General features: G+C 38.1%; 2 protein-coding genes, 1 long non-coding RNA gene and 1 pseudogene across 3 annotated transcripts in view; 2 read left to right on the top strand and 2 right to left on the bottom strand.

The window, feature by feature from the left end:
* LOC117621044 (protein PLANT CADMIUM RESISTANCE 8) overlaps positions 1 to 3403 on the top strand; it is a 94537-nt gene extending 91134 nt beyond the window's left edge. The window contains 3 exon segments of the mRNA XM_034351302.1: positions 2767 to 2887; positions 2889 to 2979; positions 3226 to 3403. Coding sequence (XP_034207193.1) covers positions 2767 to 2887; positions 2889 to 2979; positions 3226 to 3299 — 286 coding nt within the window. The 3' untranslated portion in view covers positions 3300 to 3403.
* Positions 722 to 2680, top strand: LOC117621240 (cytochrome P450 CYP82D47-like). The gene is made up of 2 exons (XM_034351597.1): positions 722 to 1805; positions 1897 to 2680. The coding sequence occupies exons 1-2, from the start codon at positions 861 to 863 to the stop codon at positions 2518 to 2520; spliced, it is 1569 nt and encodes a 522-aa protein (XP_034207488.1). The 5' UTR covers positions 722 to 860; the 3' UTR covers positions 2521 to 2680.
* A 1810-nt stretch (positions 3404 to 5213) lies between the features above and the next one.
* On the bottom strand, positions 5214 to 9799 carry LOC117621043 (annotated as a pseudogene).
* Positions 9800 to 12364: 2565 nt separating this feature from the next.
* LOC117623314 lies at positions 12365 to 13041 on the bottom strand. The gene is made up of 2 exons (XR_004585109.1): positions 12749 to 13041; positions 12365 to 12638 (listed from the first exon to the last, which is right to left on the bottom strand). It is a non-coding gene; the product is annotated as an uncharacterized LOC117623314 (long non-coding RNA).
* Positions 13042 to 13837: the final 796 nt, after the last annotated feature.

Raw genomic sequence — 13837 nt, 5'->3', positions numbered from 1 at the left:
CCTACCAAATGTGTATGTAAAAGTACCAAACCTACCAATGCGATTGAAGCCTACCACTTACGGTAGTAATTTTTATGTATTTGTAACATCTCACATTTACCAACGGAGAGGGGGTGATGTGTCTTATATATATATGCCTACCTTCATCTAGCACGAGGCTTTTTGGGAGTACATTGGCTTCGGAGTCATAGGAACTCCGAAGTTAAGCGAGTTGGGACTAGAGCAATCCCAAGATGGGTGACCTACTGGGAAGTTGCTCGTGAGTTCCAAGAAACAAAACCATGAGGGCAGAGATGGGACCCAAAGCGGATAATATCGTGCTACGGCGGAGCCGATATCGGGATGTGACAATTTGGTATCAGAGTCACTCTGTTGTATGGTGCGAGTGTGCCGACAAGAACTTCGGGCTACTTAAGGATGTGGATTGTAACATCCCACATCGACCAACGGAGATGGGGTGATGTGTCTTATATGTACGTGCCCACCTCCATCTAGCACGAGGCCTTTTGGGCTTCGAACTCATAGGAACTCCGAAGTTAAGCGAGTTGAGGCTAGAGCAATCTCACGATGGGTGGCCCACTGAGAAGTTGCTCGTGAGTTCCAATAAACAAAACCGTGAGGGCATAAATACGGGTTCAAGCGGATAATATCGTGCTACGGCGAAGTCGATCTCAGGATGTGACAGTATTTTCCTATGCTTATAAATAGGCCTCTAAGATTAATGAGAAAGAACAAGAAGAACAGAAAAGATGAAACTCACGGTAGATCTCTTGATAATCATTGTTTCCTTCCTCTAAATTCTCTCCAAATTTTCCTAAGTTTATAACAGTTTCTTTATCCTCAACCTTTCCTTTGCGACAATGGAGTTGTATCTCCCATGCCTAAACACTGCCATAGCTGGAATCTTAGCCATACTTGTGTTTTTTTACTTTATCATAAAGAGATCAAGCTCTGGTGCCAAAGCCAAGAGTCTCAAACCACCAAAAGTGGAAGGTGGGTGGCCTCTGCTAGGTCATCTCGACCTATTCGGAGGATCTCAGCTTCCTCACATAGCTTTGGCTTCCTTGGCTGGCAAGTATGGACCAATCTTCACCGTCAAGATTGGCATCCACTCTGCTCTGGTTATAAGTACTTGGGAGGCGGCCAAGGATTGCTTCACCACAAACGATATAGCTGTTTCCTCCCGTCCCGCTAGGCTAGGAATTAAACACTTGAGCTACAACTATGCCATGTTCGGGTTTAGCCCCTACGGTACATACTGGCGTGAAATTCGCAAACTGACATCCCTCGAGCTACTCTCAAACCGCAGGCTCGAGCTACTGAGAAACGTTAGAGCTTCCGAAGTAGAGATGAGCTTAAAAGAGCTGTACACTCTATGGAGCAACAGAAAAGAAGGGCCGGGGGAGCTTTTGGTGGACATGAAGCAGTGGTTTGGAGGTTTGACTCTAAATGTGATTTTTAGGATGATTGCCGGAAAGAGATGCTTTATGAATGGGGATTCGAGTGAGGAGAAGGAGGCAAGGCGGTGGCAAAAAGCCATGGGGGAGTTCTTTCATTTTCTGGGATTGTTTCTGTTGGGAGATGCTGTTCCTTGGCTTAGTTGGTTGGATTTGGGTGGACAGCAGAAGGCCATGAAGAGAACTGCCAAAGAACTGGACAGTATTCTTGCGGAATGGTTGGAGGAGCACAAGCAGAAAAGAACTAAAGGAAAAGATCAAGATTTCATTGATGTGATGCTTTCAGCCATCGATGGAGCAAATGTTGCTGGCTTCGATGCAGATACCGTCATCAAAGCAACATGTTTGGTATATATATATATATGATAATTATTTTTTTTACAATAACGACCTCAATGGTAAATTTGTTTTATTAATCACCAAAGTTTTGATTGTGCAGACTATGATTTCTGGAGGGAGTGACACAACCATGGTGACCCTGACGTGGGCACTCTCTTTGCTTCTGAACAACCGCCAAGTTTTGAAGAAAGTTTATGAAGAACTTGACCAGCATGTTGGCAAAAGCAGACTGCTGAATGAGTCAGATATAAATAATCTGGTGTACCTGTCGGCCACTATTAAAGAAGCAATGCGTTTATGCCCACCTGGTCCACTCTCAGTCCAGAGGGAGTTCAGAGAAGACTGTACCGTAGAAGGGTACCAGGTTCCAAAAGGCACATGGCTGCTAGTGAACCTGTGGAAGATCCAAACTGACCCTCGGGTTTGGGCCGACCCGATGGAGTTCAAGCCAGAGAGATTTCTCACTACCCATAAGGATGTTGATGTTAGGGGTCAGCAATTTGAGCTGATGCCGTTCGGGACTGGTAGAAGAGTATGCCCTGGGATTAGTTTGGGTCTTCAGACGACGCTTTTAACTTTGGCTAGTTTTCTTCATTCGTTTGAAGTCACGACCCGAGGAAACGCAGCGGTTGATATGACTGGAAGCCCTGGACTTACGAACAGGAAACTCACCCCTCTTGATGTCCTCATCAAACCACGCTTGTCTCCACATCTTTATGAATAAGTTCAGAATGAGAATATAGCTATGTGTGAGAATAAATACTGTGATATAAAATAAAATGCACATATGCATATATGTTCTGAATGTATTAAGCTAAAAAGCTTGGCTTTACTAAATCTATCTTCTACTTATGAGCTTCATGTTCGTAAGTTTCCTCTACTTATGACAAATGGGTTCCAATTTTTAGTTAACATACATGCACGATGGAAAAAGTAATAGATGAACAAGAAGAAAATTTGGTCATTGCAGCTTGCCACCTGGGAGCTTCATATACTTATTGATGATGCCTGCCTTTTGCTCTCAATGGATTATGGGCTCAAAGTATAGAACAAAGCTGAGGCAGAGGTATAACCTGGTAGAAGCTCCATACCACAGATGTGATCTCCCATGTCTTTCGTTCTTCTTGTTCTCTCTGTCAAGAATTCAGACAGCTCAGAAACAGAGGATTTGATCCTGCTCTAGGTATCCACCACAGAACTAGTCCAGTGCTTCACACTCAATTTATATTTGATAGATGAAAAATCATATAGCAGATTCGATATCGCCAATTTCTTCTCTGTTAGTGTGAACCATGGACTAATGGGGTTTATAATGTTTGCTTTACGAATAACCAAAAGCATTTTCGGACTATTTTTTCTCAAACGAAATAATTATTGGTGAACTTTTGGCAAAAAAGTCATAATGATATTTGTTGAATATTATCTGCAGGATGGAATGGAATTCTTGTTAAACGGACTGAGGACAGAACCACAGAAATTCCTCCTCGGACTCAAGCCATGTAAAAGTGAAAGTTTTTGTCACCCCTAGAAAGTATATTCTTTTTTTCCTTTTCTTTCAACTGTGGGTTATGTTTATATGCTTATAATGTGATTTCTGAGGTTGATTCGCTTGTTGTTGTAACTTGTTATACTACCCCATTCTCATAGCTTGTGCCCTTTTCTGTTAATTTGAAGCAATGTAAGTAAAATTGTGCAGTATCTATGCCAATGATTGTTTTATCTAAGGAGAGTCTCCAATCCTTAAAGTATCAGATAATTACTTAAAGAGAGAATAGTTTCTGATGGATAGCTTCTCCTCTTTAAGTGCTGGAGTGAAGGAAGTGAAATTATGGTGTAACTAATGGAACATGTGATTTTCAAGTTGATTTTACTTCCGAGAAAAAAGAAGTGTGCTTCACCATGTTATACATGACTGCTGCAGTTGCTGTGCCTGCGATCATACATACCTGACTGACCACAAAGAAGCAAAATTTAGGTGTTTGAATAGAAAAGAACAAGATAAATTAGCACAAGAATGAGATGAATTTAAAACTGTGATATATGAAAGTATATATATATGTTCCTACATTTGGAGACTGCAATTGGGATGAAAAAGCCACCCCGACCAACACCTCCCACACTCCCAAATGCTGCTCCAACAAATGCAATCATCATACCCACCGCGATTTTCCAGCCAAATCTGATGATATCCTGTATATGATCACCACTACAAAGTTTGAACTATTTGGAAGCACCATTTTAAGCCTGCTATTCAGTTTTACCTACTAAAATGGACTGAAAAAAATATGAGTTTTTGTTAACGTATATATAACAGGGACAGGGAGGTAGAAGATTTACAAAAAAAAAACAGTTTTTACATTCCAAATCAATCATCCTTGGGCAAGGCACATTTTCTCAGCAGCCTAACATGCATTTACGCATCAAACCCAACTAAGGTAATAGAAAATTGGACTCGCAGGCCACACATGCTTATTATAACCCAAGTGAGATTGAACCTCTTTTCCAGTAATATTCTGGCTTGAAGGTTGTGAGCCCAACATTTCTTCATGTGCTGAAACTGCTGCAGATGATAATGCTAATAAAACCAGAAAACCAACTCCAAGAGTTCCATTCTTACCAGCCATTTATTCAGAACTTCCTCCTAAATCCAATGCAGTATAACCAAAAAATTAGTACAAATATATGCCAATGGGGTCTAGCCTAGTGGAAAAGAGTTTTGACTTACAGACTAGTGATCTCAGGTTCCGACTCCCATGGCACTTTGGTAGTGTAGGCATGAGAAACACCAACCCCAACACCCCCCCCCTCTCTCTCTCCCTCGCTTGTATTTAAATTTTTTTTAAGAAAAAACAAATATATTATATATACTATGACTTGGATACAAAAGAATGTATCTAGATGTATGTATAGCAGGATCTCTAAAATAAGAAATTTCTGCTGGCATTGCCTTTGATTTAGTCTAATTTATATTTTTCAGATTCACTATGTGCATGCATGCTAATGGAAGAAAGATTTTGTGCTTTGATTAATATTGAGTGATGGTTGATTTAAGACATTCACGTACGACAGTATGACTTGATTAGCTACCAACTTTGAACCTCCCTAGCTCACTCACCCAAACACATTTATTGCTCGGACCCTTTACCTCTTATATAACATATATGGAACTCAAAACAACTGGACAATTTTACTCTGAATTAACAAACGTTTCGCCCCTTGATTAGGGGAAGGGACTAAATGAATTTCTATTTTGTGCAAATTGCTCCATTTTGACGGAATGTATTTGAAAGAAAGGATTTGGATTCGACAATAAAGCTATAAATTTTCTATAAGAAAGCTATAAAACATTAGACTGAATGTTTTATACAAGTTTCTAAGCTTATAGTTTTCTAAAATCAAATAATCTGAGCTAAGGACTTAGGATCCTTGACTGCACATTCTCTCAAACCCAATGTACTCCTTGTGCTCAATTCGCTTAACCATGTTTGCTATGTCAACTCCACCGGTTTAGAAGCAAAAACTATATATGTTAGCAGAAAATTCATATCTTGAGCTTAACATGGGGTTAAAAGTAAAAGAAGGAAAAAAAAAAAAAAAAAAAAAACAGGGTTTGCATGGGTAAAATGGCACATACCTAAGGAAACTGTACTCCCAAGTGTTGTGAAAGCCAGAATGAAGATGATCAAGTATGTTCTTCCTAAGGCTTTGATCACCTTTCCCCCAAAATTTTGCCCTCTGACGGCAGAAAGACTTGCCGCAGCAGCAAAGTAGAAAGCTGCAAAACAATTACAATGACAGAAGCCAGTATTTATTTGAAAACAGAAATTGCCTTCTAAGCACAAGTAGTGATTAATTTATGAACATGAATGTGAATGGCTAAGAAATTTACCATAGGAATTGGAAATTGTTTTAGGAGGTAAAATTCTACAACAGACATGGATGAAGAGAATGTAATGATAAAGGTGCTTGTGGCAGTTGAAACCTCCAGAAAAGTTCTCAACAAGTTAATAAAATGATCATCATATTTTGTTAGCTTACTCTGAGGGGTGGAACTAATAAGAAGTGAATGCAACAAGAACGAATACTTTAGAATAGTGAGAGGCACCCAAAGAAAAACAAACTCAACTATATATCACTTATCAAATGTTAAGTATGAAATGTACCTGAGGAAGGATCCCAATCTCCAGAAACATGCACCATAATGAATCCTCCACCTAAACCGAGCAAACCGCCAACTGTTCCACCTGCTATGCCACAGGCACAATATAAAACAAGCTTGTGCATTCTCCAGTTTGCACCTTCTTGTCCACTGGATGCAATTGTTCTCCCCCCTTTTTACAGGTTAACAGCAGCATATGAACTTGCTACAACAGCCACTGGAATCTGATTGATGCAGGACAAAAGGAACAAAAAGTCCTATACAGGGAGCATGGAAAGTACCTATGAGACATCTCGTAACCAATATGCCACTGAAACATTTTGTTACATGTTTCTGTGCCAGCAAAAATAAGTTTCCCATCAACCGGCTTCTTAATGAATATAAGTGAACGGAAATTCCAAATAAAAAGTCACTAGACAAACCACAGCAATCTGCAATGCAACTATTGTAACCCAGACAGCAGCAACAACTCCAAAAGGCTTCCAGCAAACACTATCAAGCAGAGAAACCTGGGGAGTTCAAAGAAGTCAGTCCATAAAAACCAGGCATAAAGTTTAGCTTCAAAACTCTAACCTTTGCTTTTTTAGCTTCCTTGGATTCTGTTGTGCCATTGCTTGGGCCTCCTGGAATGTTTCTGTCTTCAACGTCTTCATTGCCATCACCTAACTAAGGAGCACGTGTTTTAGCCTAGCAACTGATAGTTCAAATATATCTATGTCAAAACAGATGAAAGACATACTACCAAAGTGAAAAATGATTGAGCAACTCAATTAATGCAATCCCAGAGTCTACAACTAGTTTAGAAACAAGCAAAATTCAAAAACCACCTTTTTAGTTATAGTTTCTTTCTTCCACATCTCAACTGCTTTAAAGAACGATTTTGTGGTTGTGCCTACAGTTATATCATACATGAGGAAATTGTCCAATTGTGAATGGGGAAGGTTGCAGCTCAGAAAAATGTTACCTGTGAGGACAATAATTAGTCAGTAAGGCGGTGATCATCCATTCAGAAAGAACACCACCAATTAAACTCCAATACTAATCCCCACCACCAGCATTGGTTGAAATAGAAGCGCAAGATCATGATCGATGAGGAGCAACTCGATTGTCGGACGCCTTTGCCTTAAATTGTAGAAGATGGTTGCAGCTGCTCCCCCTGTGACCATACCTGACCAACCAGACAGAACATTCAAAATAGCCTAAGTTGTTTAAATGGAAAGCAAAAGGTAAATTAACAGACAATTTCTCTATGTATTAACTTATAAGACCAATTAAAACTAATAACATACACATAATTAAGGCAAAAACAAATTAAACCTATCAGGATGTAAACTTAGGCATCAGTTTTGGAACAACAAAACATAAAAAAATGACTGATGCATTATGGCAATTTCATTAAACATGTCCAGAACTCATTAGGGATTTGATCACACACCCAATAAAAGCTAATGCATAACATTCAAGCAGAGAAAGCTAGAAATTCTTACAACTATGACACTTGTATCTAAAGTTTTAGAAAGTTGGATAGTCTTGGGGGTGACTGAAACTGTAAATCTGTGGAATTTCATCAAATCAATAATATTTGAGTTGAAAGTGAAGATGTATAAGGCTTGTTCAGACGGTGAAAACATAAAAACATGTGATCAAAGTACTTACAAGTTACATGTTGATATTGCCGTTGATGATTTCTGATCAAACCCAATAATCAGGGTGAGCATTGGAACAAAAAAAGTCACCCCTCCAACCACGCTCCCAAATGTTGCCCCAACAAATACAATTATTGTACCCGCCAAATCTCATTTCTTGTGGCAAATTTTAATTATTTCTAACACTACGTACCACGTTGTTTAGTATGTACTATAGCTAGAGTTTCACATGGTTTAATTATTTCAAATTTATTATTTGTACAACAGAGGTGGTTTGGGAGTCCTAAAAATGCAAATGGCATGTATTAATTCGGTTGAAACCTAGGAAAAAAATTTTTGATTCTTGTAGTTTTCTTGTTTTATTGCTTTGATCCTTGTAGTTTCAATTTTGTCAATTTTGTGCTTGGAGTTTTATATCCCTCACAATTCAAGGACACATTACAATTATGTCAAATTCCTTCTAATTTCGTCCAAAATACCCCATACCACATCAACACGTACTTATTAAATAGCAAAATTAGACTGAAATTTGGGCATGTCCTTGAATTGTGAGGATATCAAACTACAGGAGTCCAATTGCCACATTTGAAACCACATAGACAAAAGTAGAAAATCCGGCAAACTAGAAAGACATTTTGCCCAACTTATTATTAGGCAATATCACGTACTGCTCTTTTTACAATTGACCTTAGCCTTCTTTCTTGTAGGGCTGGCAATGAGTTGTATCATGTCGTGTCAAGATTATATATGTGTCAAAAATGCAGAACCCAAACCCAACCCATTTAATAAACGTGTCATTTACGAGTTGACCCGCAAATTTTCTGTGTACGTTTCAAGTCGTGTCTAGTTGATCCGCTAAGTGACAGCAAATAAAAAACAAATAAAAATTCCTAACTTTTGATAATGTAATCAAGTAGTTGCATTTTTTATTTTTTGTATAAAATAGTAATTGCATTTTGACTCTCTCTATGTTTAAAGCAGGGGCGGCCCTGGGGTAGCGCAAGTGGTGCCACCGCACAGGGCCCCCGATTCTTAAGGGCCCTCCGAAAAAAATTTATTTATAGTATATATATTAATATTATAGGAATTGTATATATAGTATAGCGTGCTAGACATTTGCACAAGGGTGTGTCTGGTGGAGTTGGCTCCAGCGCTTCTCCATTTAACGTAGCGCCAAAGTTCGATTCTTGCTGAAGTCGGTCTATAAGCTGTTTCTATATTATTTTTGCATTATAACTAAAAACTTTACATAATTAATAAATAAATAAATAAATGAAAAACCAAAAACCCTTGAAATAAAAGGAAACATCGAAGCTAACCACAGGAGGAGTATATGTATATATATCCCACAAACATTTTCTACTCCGATCATTCTTTTAAAAAATTTATTAAAAAAAATTCCTCATCTAAGAAAAGTACTTTTTTCATTCAAAACAAAACAAAAAAAACTTCATGGCTTCTTCTTTTCTTTTAAACTCTGATTTTCTGGTAAGTAATCATCATCATTTATCAATCTCTCTTTGGTTCTTTTTTCAATCCTTTGACAATTTTAGTTATTCCTTCAATTTCAGGAATTTCAACACCAAAAAGAGAAAACCCTAATTCCTATATTCATAAAGAACACTCAAAATCAAATAGTCAAATTCAAATTTCAGGAATTTGTGTGCAACTACTCATTAATTTGTGATTGCTAATTTTTTTTCCTATTAAACACAAATTGCTTATTGGAGGTAGCAAAGGACCTTGTAGGGGCACAATGAGCTTATTTTTGTACCAAACATTTAATTTTATCAAATAGAAACATTTAAATTTTTATGAATTTGATTTCTGATTGTCATTACATATTTATTCATGATTTTTTTTATAAAAAAAATTGTGTATGACATTAAGTTATGCCAATTTTTTTTTTATTTATAGTATTTTGTATTAGATTATGTGAAGCCCCAATTTAAGTTCGCACAGGGCCCTCAAAATCTCAGGGACGGCCCTGGTTTAAAGCATATGCTTGTCTTCCATTTCTTCTCCCTCAATGCCATTCTTTGGACAATCACTTTTTCTCAACTTATATCCCTTTGATATAGGTACCTCAACCAATTGCTCTTAAACATATTAAACTTCTCTAGCACCTTTTCAAAGTAGGCTTTCTTTGACAAGCCTAACAAACCGTTAGCTTCATCTCTATGAATCTCAATTCCCATTATATAAGAATCCAAAATCTTTCATCTCAAAATATATAGACATAAATTCCTTGCTTTCATCACTGCTAGCAAGTAGAATGTCATCTATATAAAAGGAAAAGGAAGATAAACCTACTCCCACTGTTTTTCAAGCATATGCACTCTTCCAATCTATTCTCAATGAAACCCTATGATGTAACTATCTTATCAAACTTCAAATACCATTGCTTTGAGGCTTGTTTCAAACCATAGATTGTTTTCTTTGGTTTGCACAGTAACTGCTCATTGCTTCTTCTATAAATCCTCAGGTTGTTGCATGAAGATCTTTTCACTCAATTCTATCCATTAAAAAAGTTGTTTTTGCATCTATTTGTAAGATCCCACATCAACCAACGGAGAGGGGGTGATGTGTCTTATATGTGTACACCCGCATCCATCTAGCACGAGGCCTTTTGGGAGCTCACTGGCTTCGGAGTTGTAGGAACTCCGAAGTTAAGCGAGTTGGGGGATAGAGCAATCTCAGGATGGGTGACCCACTGGGAAGTTGCTCATGAGTTCCCAGAAACAAAACCGTGAGGGCAGAGAAGGGGGCCCGAAGCGAACAATATCGTGCTACGGCGGAGACGATCCCGGGATGTGACAATTTGGTATTAGAGCCACTCTACCGTGTGGTGCGAGTGTGCCGACGGGGATGTCGGGCCCTTACGGAGGGTGGATTGTAAGATCCCACATCAACTAACGGAGAGGGGGTGATGTGCCTTATATGTGCACATCCGCATCCATCTAGCACGCTCCCTTTTGGGAGCTCACTGGCTTCGGAGTCGTAGGAACTCCGAAGTTAAGCGAGGTGGGGGCTAGAGTAATCCCAAGATGGGTGACCCACTGGGAAGTTGCTCGTGTGTTCCCAGAAACAAAATCGTGAGGGCAGAAAGGGGGGCCCAAAGCGAACAATATCGTACTACGGCGATATAAAAATATATCAAAGTGTGTTATAAGTGCCATAATAATTCTAAAGGCATTTTTGGTTGAAACTGGTGAGAAAGTTTCATTGTAATCGATTCCTTCTTGTTGGTTAAAAACCTTAGCCATTAGCCTAGCTTTATGCCTCTCAATAGCCCCTCGGATCTCTTTTGGTCTTAAGCACCCACTTACATCCTATAGGCTTCATTCCTTGTTGCAATTCAACTAACTCCCACATTTCATTGGTTTTCATAAACTCTAGCTCACTCTGCATAGCCTCAAGTCATTTCTTAGGGTGTTCACTAGACATGGCTTGCTTGTAACTCATTTGATCCTTAAACTCAAAACCTTCAACATATGCCTCATTTAAAGAAACAAAATATGTTAGTGCATTAGGTCTTCTTTCCCTTGAGGATCTTTTAACTTCTTCTTGTTGTGGTTGTGGCTCTATAGGCATCTCAACCTCATTTGGTTCTTCATGAATATATCTAATCTTTTAGTTTTGAGTTTTAGGCTCAAATGGAGTCTCAGTTTGTGACAAGGTTTGAATCAATAGATAAGTTACGACTAGATTGCTTGTATTGAGAGGTTCTACTCCTATTTATCCTCTTCTTCAAAACCAAATTTTTTTTTTATTTGTTCCTTCACTATCCTCATCATGCTATAGGAACTTGGCCTTCCCTCTCTCAACAATTCTATTGATGTGGTTGGGGCAATAGAAATGAAAACCGTTTGATCTCTCTGCATACCCTATGAACCTGCAACTTACAGTTTTTGGATCTAATTTTCCCGACTTTGGATTGTAATACCTAGGCTCTGGCTTTACAACCATAGACATGCAAATGGTTTAAGGCTTTAAGCTAGGTTTCCTCATATTCCATAGCTCAAAGAGAGTCTTAGGAACTGCTATTTAGGATGTAATTAGTTGTTTTAATTCCATTTCCCCATAGAAACTTTGGAAGATCAATGTTGTAAATCATGCTTCTCACCATATCTTTCAAGGTTTTATTCCTTCTCTCATATACTCTGTTCTCTTGAGGTGTTCCAGGGTTTGTGTATTGTGAAACTATTCCATAGTCTTGAAGATATAGTGCCAATGGTGATGGGTATTTGCTTTGCTCAACATATTTTTCATAATATTCTCCTCCCATATCAAATCTTAGAACTTTAATCTTTAACTCAAGTTGGTTTGCTACTTCAATTTTAAAGACTTTGAAAGCCTCAAATGCACTAGATGTGGTTGGAATTAGACAGAGATAATAGAATCTTGAGAAATCATCAATTAAGGTGATGAAGTACATGTCCTTCCATAGTTTCATTTGGGAAAGGGACCACAAATGTCAGTGTGAATTATCTCTAGAAGTTGTTGACTACGTGTGGATCCTAGCATTCTTGAGTTAGTCGTTTTGCCCTTATTGCACTCAATGCATTCACTAAAGTCTGAAAAATCCAGAGAAGGAAGAATTCCTTCGTGGATTAGCCGTTGCATTCTTTTCTTAGACACATGGCGTATTCTTTTGTGCCATAACTTGGTTAATTTTTCACTGTCTAATTATCGTTTTTGGCCCATAGTTTCAATGGTGAAGGTAACATTTATTACTTGCACAATTCAAACGAAACAACCCATCAATCAAAGAGCCACTGCCTAGTGAACTTTCACTGAAAATCAAATAAAATCCTATCTTAGAAAAAATTAAAATGAAATGTTCCCCAGTTAATCTAGAAACTAAAATCAAACTCCTTCGCATAGAAGGTACATAGCAATATCTTTCAAAACTAAAGAAAAACCTGAAACTAGTTAAAGCCTAATTGATCGTAATGCATGAAATGGAACTTTATTGCCATTCCCTATGAAGACATCGTCTTGGTCTGTACTTGGTTTCCTCTGGCTTAAGAAATCCTACAAGGAATTAGCAATGTGGATTGGTGATCCAGTGTCAATCCACTAGGAATTAGAAACGACAATGACAAAACTAGAGTCAAAGAAAACTAGGACAAAATTAGACGTACCTTTAGTTCCCTTTTGTTCTACGTACCCAACGTTTATACCTAGTGCAATCTCTCTTTCGGTGGCCTGCCTTGTCACAAAAGTAACACTTAAATGTGGTTGTTTTGTTGGAATTTAAAGGGTTATAACTTTTAGGAGGAGGATTAGCCTTGGTGTTGTCCTTATTGGCAACAACATGGGAACTTGGCTTAAAGTGATGTTGTTTGTGGGCATTGGTGGTGAGGTGTGAGGTATTGGCCTCTTTTTCCTTCTTGATTCGAGCCTCCTCATGAACATAGAATGAGATCATCTCATTGAGATCCCATTTATCTTTTTTAGCATTGTAATTCACTTTGAGATGACCATATGATGACGGGATGGAGTTCAAGGCAAGGTGAACCAGAAAAGGATCGGTTATAGGAAAGTCACGGGCCTTCGCTTTGCTAGCTACCTCTATCATACTTAGATGATACACTCCCAAATCCTTCACACCATCATAATTCATTGTAGCTAGCTTGTTCATCAAATTCCCAGTCTCAGCCTTCTTCGATTCCTTAAATTTTTGACTCACAACCTCCAAGTACTCCTTAGCATTCTCAGAGTGAGGAATGTCACCACAAATAGCTTCAGTCGTGGACTTTTGTATTAAACCATGACATCTTTCATGGGTTGTTAACTTTATGTGAAATTTTGATCAGTGAAGGGCGAGAGGTGCAACATCCCTGGACCCATTGTCTAGGGGGCCCAATTTTGTTTTCTTTTTTAATATATGTATTTAATATTCATTTAATATATTATATATTCATGAAATATTTTCAGGAAAATGAAAATGGATAACTTCAGGTTTCTTGAGATAACATTGAAACGCGTGGAACTCCTCTTCTGCATTGTTGCACTGCACCACTTCCACTCCTCAAGGTTTAATGTTCGATTTTTCCTGTTATAATTCATTAATATTTATCTTGAATGTTAAATTTCTAGTTAACTTTGAGATGTTAATTTTTCTTGGTTTTGCTTTAAAAATGAGAGTAAATTTAGCACATAAGTTTTATAAATAAAAATTATGACAGAGTAATTCTTTACTTTTGCTCTGAGGTAGGGTTTGTGCTTAT

Source organism: Prunus dulcis, chromosome 3, assembly GCF_902201215.1.
Source record: "Prunus dulcis chromosome 3, ALMONDv2, whole genome shotgun sequence".
In the NCBI taxonomy this organism is placed as follows: Eukaryota; Viridiplantae; Streptophyta; class Magnoliopsida; order Rosales; family Rosaceae; genus Prunus; species Prunus dulcis.
Note: the sequence above shows the minus strand (reverse complement) of the source record. Positions and strands in the feature narration are given on the sequence as shown.

Coding starts and splice junctions, on each gene's coding strand:
- LOC117621240 (XM_034351597.1), top strand. CDS start 861: ATGGAGTTGTATCTCCCATGCCTAAACACTGCCATAGCTGGAATCTTA. Junction 1,806..1,896: donor TCATCAAAGCAACATGTTTG/GTATATATATAT, acceptor TTGATTGTGCAG/ACTATGATTTCTGGAGGGAG.